At 40.7% G+C, this 8821-nt stretch overlaps 1 protein-coding gene across 1 annotated transcript in view; it reads right to left on the reverse strand.

The window, feature by feature from the left end:
- Positions 1-8455, reverse strand: part of LOC124719747 — a 304087-nt gene extending 295632 nt beyond the window's left edge. Inside the window, exon 1 of the mRNA XM_047244948.1 lies at positions 8344-8455. Coding sequence (XP_047100904.1) covers positions 8344-8429 — 86 coding nt within the window. The 5' untranslated portion in view covers positions 8430-8455. The remainder of the gene's footprint in view (positions 1-8343) is intronic.
- Between the last annotated feature and the right edge of the window lie 366 nt (positions 8456-8821).

The following is an 8821-nucleotide window of genomic DNA, read 5'->3' on the forward strand; positions in this document are numbered from 1 at the left end:
GCACTTTTTGAAGAAAAAGATGATGTTGTCGCTGCAATTCAAAGTATTCCAATGTCGGCAAGAAGTAATACAAGAAGAACGGAAATTCTAGCTACTGATATTAAAAGCACTCTGCTCGAACTTTTGGAAAAGGCAACACGCTACGCCACTGCACTTGACGAATCGTGTGACATTGTTGATGATCTATTTTCGTGAGGTTTTTCTACTTTGAAAATAAGATATTCAGGGAAGAATTGCTCGCAATATTGCCTTTGACAGGTGACACTCGTGGAGAAAATTTATTCAAAGCTATTGACGAATTTATTAATAATCCCAACATTCGTTATCATAAAATAGGGTGGCTTTCAACTGACGGCGCCCCAGCGATGATTAGCAAAGAAAAAGTGTGGTAAAGAAAATCAGGGATCAGAATCCAGGTGTAATATCGTATCAGCGTATAATTCATCAGACTGCACTTTGTGAAAAACTCAATGCTACACTGAAAGAAGTAATGGACAGCTTGGTGCAGTTGATTAATTTTATGAGATATCATTCTTCTCTTCAACACCGAAAGTTCAAGAAGTTTCTTTCACAATGTGATGCAGCGTGTTCTGACTTATTGCAATACAACAATGTTCGTTGGTTAAGTAAAGGTCAAGTTGTTGAACGTTTCTGGCTAATAAAGGAAGAAGTAACAGCCTCCTTGCAAAACTTGGATACGCAGGGAGCAAAGAAGCACTTAGAGCTCATAACAAATGAGCGCAATATGCTAGCTATGGGATTTCTGAAGGATATTCTGAAATATTTAAATGCGCTCAACATAGAGTTACAAGGGAATGAGAAATTAATATGTGATCTGATACAAAGCATGTCTGCTTTTCGTCGTAAGCTAGATATTTTTGAAAAAGATATTGCAAGGCACGAATTTATTCGTTTGCCAACAATTATTGAGTATAAAAAAGAGAACTCTGAAGAAGACATTGCAGTGTTTGTAAGATTTCTGTCCGATATAAGGGACGAATATGCTACAAGATTTCAAGACTTTGCAGAAATTGGAAAGCTGTCTCAATTCCAAAAATTTCCTTATGAAGTTGATGCATCGGCAGAATGGACTAATGTGTCTGCTAAGTTGTTCACGTTTCAAAGTCTTCACTTCAAGTGAAGATAATCGACTTGCAAGAAGATATTTCTTTGCAAATGTATGGAACTGTATCCACTGAATAATTTTGGGGTAAACATGTTTCAGAAAAATATGAAAATTCTAAGAAAGTAGCTATCAACCTGGCCACTATGTTTGGTTCGACATATATATGCGAATCGTCGTTCTCGAAAATGAATTTTTCGAAGAACACATATCGGTCAAGGTTGACGGAAGCCCACCTCGAAGACATACTTCGCATTTGCTCTACCCGTCGTACACCGAACTTTAAAAAACTGGCTCAAGACCGTCGATGTAATTTCTCACATTGAATACATTACAATATTAACTGAGAACTACTTGTTTTACTTGGTGTACCCTTTTTTTGGAAACTAACTCGACTTGAAAACAAAGTAAAAAACAGTACCTTTTAATTAGAAGTTTTTTTCTGGACCTCCATAAAAAATTTTACACCGAATCCGGACAAAACTACTTGCTGATCCCTGATCTATGATTAACGTTTATACAATGCAGATTTCCAGGTTAAGCTTGATGTAAGGTCATTTTCTGTCTTAACCTAAGGTTAAATTCTTTATGCAATCTGGCCTGAGTCAGACAGCATTGAGTCTGCACATCTGCTGATGTGTCTAAATGGAGATTTTATTGAAACTATGTACCAGTCAGAGTTTGAAATGATGAGTCCTTGTCCGACTGATGTATATTTTATTTGCGCCAGGCCATGATTAATGAAGTTAATATTGATTGATTCTCATTGAAATCTGTTTAGTAATCAGACACTACGAGGATCTGCCAATGTATTGCTCTTGACAAGTATTAGCGGAGTATTTGTCTAGCAATTCATCGTGTTATTTTACAAATTCAGAGGATATGTGTGACTGTGAGATCACTTATTTTCGGGTAATTATATGATGAAGTTTCTTTTTTATCTGTTTAATAAAAGAAAATATGGTCCGTAGGAGGCTGTAAGTAAACAGTTTTTATTTAAATCATGTGATTAGCTAATTTTAAAGCAGTATTACATTGTCTGTCTACATCTCCATGCGTCGCTAGGTATAAGTAACACATTCCACAATGCACATTGAAATGCCACCTTACAATCTAAAATTCCTAATTTTATGTGTAGTAATATATACTACATGTCTTAACTGTCAAATTATTTTTCACTACACATAAAGAGTAGGCATTACTCTTCAGCCATATATTGGGTATGAACCCACATCAGCATGACAACTTTAAGCATTATACTGGTAACAACAGTTTGACAACAAACAGCAGCGGAAATGATTTTGTCAAAGATACACACAATCCAAACACTGTACAAATATAGATAGCAAATGTCAGAGACACATTACATGTATTGCTGGCGTGCCAGACTTGCGTTGTAAGGGCATACAAACCGACATAATAAACTATTTTATACAGAACTTTAACAGTAATATATGAAATAAACACAAATTTCACAAAATACTGAAAAATATACAACCCATTAATTGATGTCGAACCAAACTTAACGAATGCCTTACATCGTACATCATCAGTGTCAGAAGGTTACGTAGAGTCATACAGAAGGCAAAGTATTAATACTGTTTTGAAAGACATCATGTTTACCTCATATTGATATTTTTTCGCGCAAGAGTAATCCATACAAATACGATTTTCATAACATATTTTTTAAAAAAATTATAGTATTACTGACGAACCAGCAGACTCTTCTTATAGAGGACAATTTATACACATAAAAGTATGTCTAACACTTCGTTCAAGAATCATAAAAGTAGGTTGTATACATGGAAGAATTCTGGAGATACTAGAAGGTATCAGATAGATTATATAATGGTAAGACAGAGATATAGGAACCAGGTTTTAAATTGTAAGACATTTCCAGGGGCAGATGCGGACTCTGACCACAATCTATTGGTTATGAACTGTAGATTAAAACTGAAGAAATTGCGAAAAGGTGGGGATTTAAGGAGATCAGACCTGGATAAACTGACTAAACCAGAGGTTGCACTGAGTTTCAGGGAGAGCATAAGGGAACAATTGACGGGAATGGGGGAAAGAAATACAGTAGAAGAACAATGAGTAACTTTGATGGATGAAGTAGTGAAGGCAGCAGAGGATCAAGTAGGTAAAAAGACGAGGACTAGTAGAAATCCTTGGGTAACAGAAGAAATATTGAATTTAATTGATGAAAGGAGAAAATATAAAAATGCAGTAAATGAAGCAGGCAAACAGGAATACAAATGTCTCAAAGATAAGATCGACAGGAAGTGCAAAATGGCTAAGCAGGGATGGCTACAGGACAAATGAAAGGATGTAGAGGTTTATCTCACTAGGGGTAAGATATATACTGCCTAAAGGAAAATTAAAGAGATCTTAGGAGAAAAGAGAGCCACTTGTATGAATATCAAGAGCTCAGATGGAAACCCAGTTCTACGCAAAGAAGGGAAAGCTCAAAGATGGGAGGAGTATATAGAGGGTCTGTACAAGGGCGATGTATTTGAGGACAATTTATGGAAATGGAAGAGGATGTAGATGAAGACGAAATGGGAGATACGATACTGTGTGAAGAGTTTGACAGAGCACTGAAAGACCTAAGTTGAAACAAGGCCCCCGGAGTAGACAACATTCCATTAGAACTACTGGCGGCCTTGGGAGAGCCAGTCCTAACAAAACTCTACCATCTGGTGAGCAAGGTATCTGAGACAGGCGAAATACCCTCAGACTTTAAGAAGAATATGATAATTCCAATACCAAAGAAAGCAGGTGTTGACAGATGTGAAAATTACCGAACTATCAGTTTAATAAGTCACGGTTGCAAAATACTAACGCGAATTCTTTATATACGAATCGAAAAAATGGTAGAAACCGACCACAGGGAAGATCAATTTGGATTCCGTAGAAATGTTGGAACACGTGAGGCAATACTGACCTTACGACTTACCTTAGAAGAAAGATTAAGGAAAGGCAAACCTACGTTTCTAGCATTTGTAGACATAGAGAAAGCTTTTGACAATGTTGACTGGAATACTCTCTTTCAAATTCTGAAGGTGGCAGGGGTAAAATACAGGTAGTGAAAGACTATTTACAATTTGTACAGAAACCAGATGGCAGTTATAAGAGTCGAGGGGCATGAAAGGGAAACAGTGGTTGGGAAGGGAGTGAGACAGGGTTGTAGCCTCTCCCCGTTGTTATTCAATCTGTATATTGAGCAAGCAGTAAAGGATACAAAAGAAAAATTCGGAGTAGGAATTAAAATCCATGGAGAAGAAATAAAAACTTTGAGGTTCGCCGATGACATTGTAATTCTATCAGAGACAGCAAAGGACCTGGAAGAGCAGCTGAACAGAATGGACAGTGTCTTGAAAGGAGGATATCAGATGAACATCAACAAAAGCAAAACGAGGATAATGGAATGTAGTTGAATTAAGTCGGGTGATGCTGAGGGCATTAGATTAGGAAATGAGACACTTAAAGTAGTAAAGAAGTTTTGCTATTTGGGGAGCAAAATAACATGATGGTCGAAGTAGAGGCAATGGCAAGGAAAACGTTTCTGAAGAAGAGAAATTTGTTAACATGGAGTATAGATTTAAGTGTCAGGAAGTCGTTTCTGAAAGTATTTGTATGGAGTGACGCCATGTATGGAAGTGAAACATGGACAATAAATAGTTTGGACAAGAAGAGAATAGAAGCTTTCGAAATGTGGTGCTACAGAAGAATGCTGAAGATTAGATGGGTAGATCACATAACTAATGAGGAGTAATTGAATAGGATTGTGGAGAACAGGAGTTTGTGTCACAATTTGACTAGAAGAAGGGTTCGGTTGGTAGGACATGTTCTGAGGCGTCAAGGGGTCACCAATTTAGTATTGGAGGGCAGTGTGGAGGGTAAAAATCGTAGAGGGATACCAAGAGATGATTACACTAAGCAGATTCAGAAGGATGTAGGTTGCAGTAACTACTGGGAGATGAAGAAGCTTGCACAGGATAGACTAGCATGGAAAGCTGCATCAAACCAGTGTCGGGACTGAAGACCACAACAGCAACAACGTATGTCTGTATGTTTGCTTTGTGTTTCGCTAAAATGGGTGAGTAGCGACAGTACGTAACAAAATCGCAAAAGGTTGCAAGTATAAACTGCACTCATTTCTGGGTACACCTTATTGGACACATGAGGGTGGCTAGAAAAGTATGCATATCATCTTATCTTTAGAAAGTACATATAGGATACCAAAAGATTTGTATTTTCTAAAAATGTTTGTGAATGCCGCTTGAACATCTATTTTCTCTCATTAAGAAATCGTAACACATAATATTTTTTACACTACTTTCATCATGGAATAATTTCTACATGGGGTTTCTTAACTTTATTATTGAGTTCTATACATTCTCTCAATAATGGGATAGTTTACTATATATTTGCCTGGAAGTCAAGATGATTACGTCTTTTTGAGAGGATCGTTTTGGCATCCTAACGCATCCAATAAGATGTACCCAGAAATGAGTGTCATTTATACTCGCAATCTTTTGGGTTTTTGTTGCCTACCATCACTACTTACCCATGTCTGTAAAATAGAAAATAAACATACAGACATATCTTTGTATGTGTGGATTGTCCTCCATAAGTGCATTCTTCTGGTTCGTCAACGATAATGCAGCTTTTAAAAAAATGTTGTCTAACTCGTATTTTTATGGTTGTATCTCTGCATAGCCTTCAGACACTCGTGTCCTACGATATAAGGCATTCAAGTCTGGCTCGCCAGCAATTAATGCATTTTCATTTTTCAATATTTTGTGACGTTTCTATTTATTTCATATATAATCGTTGAAGTACTGTATAAAATATTTTATTATGTATGCTTGTATGCCCATGAGTTGTCTTTGGTCGCTGACTGTTTGATATACAACGCATCAGCGAAGTCTGGAACGCCAGTAGTGTATATAATATACTGCACATTTGCTGTCGATTGTTTTACAGTGTTTGGATGTATGTGTATCGTCGATAACATTATATCAATTTACGGTAACTGTCACTGTAGTACTTACAGCGAAGTTACCCGTACGATGTTTAAAGTTGTCGTGTTGATGTGAATCCATCTCCAATGTAAGGACGAAGAATGGCTACTCTTTATGTGCAGTGAAAAATAAATTGACAGTTACGACATGTAAAACGTGACATGCAGGTAGTAATTTTGCACGCTAAGGTGGTATGTCATTGTGAAATGTGTAATGGTTACTTATACATGGCGATGTATGAAGATGTATGCAGATAATGTGATACTGTTTCACATAGGTTTTACAAGCGCTTGAAAATGACAAGTCGTCGAAATTAGTTAATCGCACGATTTAAACGTAGATCGTCTACATTACAGCCTACTGCGGACCATGTTTTCCTTTATTAAGCTTGTAGAGGCTGTGGCAGAAGTAATTTTTTTTATTTGTAATTGCAACGCGAAGCTGAGAGAATTGATTATTTTTAGAATTAACAGAGACTTCTCCTTGAAAGTGATTCACGTCCTCAACAGCGGAACTTCATTTTCATACGTAGTTGGCCCATTAAAATCCAGTCAGATTGAATATTTCAGGAGCCACAGTGGGGCTGGAACACTTGTAATAGCTGGGGATTATGGGTTAGGCGCCTAATAGACTAGTTCACCCCACCAGAAAAAAATTTTAAATTCTACACTCCTGGAAATGGAAAAAAGAACACATTGACACCGGTGTGTCAGACCCACCATACTTGCTCCGGACACTGCGAGAGGGCTGTACAAGCAATGATCACACGCACGGCACAGCGGACACACCAGGAACCGCGGTGTTGGCCGTCGAATGGCGCTAGCTGCGCAGCATTTGTGCACCGCCGCCGTCAGTGTCAGCCAGTTTGCCGTGGCATACGGAGCTCCATCGCAGTCTTTAACACTGGTAGCATGCCGCGACAGCGTGGACGTGAACCGTATGTGCAGTTGACGGACTTTAAGGTGCACGTGCCCGTCGACCTGGGACCGGACCGCAGCGACGCACGGATGCACGCCAAGACCGTAGGATCCTACGCAGTGCCGTAGGGGACCGCACCGCCACTTCCCAGCAAATTAGGGACACTGTTGCTCCTGGGGTATCGGCGAGGACCATTCGCAACCGTCTCCATGAAGCTGGGCTACGGTCCCGCACACCGTTAGGCCGTCTTCCGCTCACGCCCCAACATCGTGCAGCCCGCCTCCAGTGGTGTCGCGACAGGCGTGAATGGAGAGACAAATGGAGACGTGTCGTCTTCAGCGATGAGAGTCGCTTCTGCCTTGGTGCCAATGATGGTCGTATGCGTGTTTGGCGCCGTGCAGGTGAGCGCCACAATCAGGACTGCATACGACCGAGGCACACAGGGCCAACACCCGGCATCATGGTGTGGGGAGCGATTCCTACACTGACCGTACACCACTGGTGATCGTCGAGGGGACACTGAATAGTGCACGGTACATCCAAACCGTCATCGAACCCATCGTTCTACCATTCCTAGACCGGCAAGGGAACTTGCTGTTCCAACAGGACAATGCACGTCCGCATGTATCCCGTGCCACCCAACGTGCTCTAGAAGGTGTAAGTCAACTACCCTGGCCAGCAAGATCTCCGGATTGTCCCCCATTGAGCATGTTTGGGACTGGATGAAGCGTCGTCTCACGCGGTCTGCACGTCCAGCACGAACGCTGGTCCAACTGAGGCGCCAGGTGGAAATGGCATGGCAAGCCGTTCCACAGGACTACATCCAGCATCTCTACGATCGTCTCCATGGGAGAATAGAAGCCTGCATTGCTGCGAAAGGTGGATATACACTGTACTAGTGCCGACATTGTGCATGCTCTGTTGCCTGTGTCTATGTGCCTGTGGTTCTGTCAGTGTGATCATGTGATGTATCTGACCCCAGGAATGTGTCAATAAAGTTTCCCCTTCCTGGGACAATGAATTCACGGTGTTCTTATTTCAATTTCCAGGAGTGTATTATGATACGTCCGTGAACTGATGGTTAAACTCTTGCAATTAAATACTTCAGTCAGTAAAATAGAAACCGCCAAAAATTTTTTACGATAATGGTTAACGGAATTTCACTGACTGCAATCAGTTCGACTTCGCGGAAAATCGATTTCTTCCTCCATCCCGACCAGGACGCATAATCCGTCTACGATTATTTTGTTAATATCCAGGTCGCTCACTTACCGTTGTCCGCCTTCGCAGCTCCAGTGTCTCCCGATGCTCTGCAAAGGACCCGGGTTGAATTCCCGGTACTGTACGGGGATTTTCATTGGTAGGAGAAATGGAACGGGACGAACTAAACCTCGTTATGCCTGATGAGCTACTTGAGAAATACCGTCTCCAAGCGGTGTGCTGACTTCACGTCCTACAATACCGACTGCGAATGACGTCATTGGCAGAGAATGACACGGCGGTCGGTCGGTCCCGACAATACATAAATTTATGACTCCATTGCTCCTCCAAAGACGCAACATAACCCACATTACCCGCGGTGAACTGGCCATGGAAGGACGTAGTGGCAACGTAATAAAGAGGTCTAGAATGAGATTTTCACTCTGCAGCGGAGTGTGCGCTGATATGAAACATCCTTGCACATTAAAACTGTGTGCCGGACCGAGACTCGAACTCGGGACCTTTGCCTTTCGCGGGCAAGTGCTATGCC

Source organism: Schistocerca piceifrons, chromosome 11 (assembly GCF_021461385.2).
Source record: "Schistocerca piceifrons isolate TAMUIC-IGC-003096 chromosome 11, iqSchPice1.1, whole genome shotgun sequence".
In the NCBI taxonomy this organism is placed as follows: Eukaryota; Metazoa; Arthropoda; class Insecta; order Orthoptera; family Acrididae; genus Schistocerca; species Schistocerca piceifrons.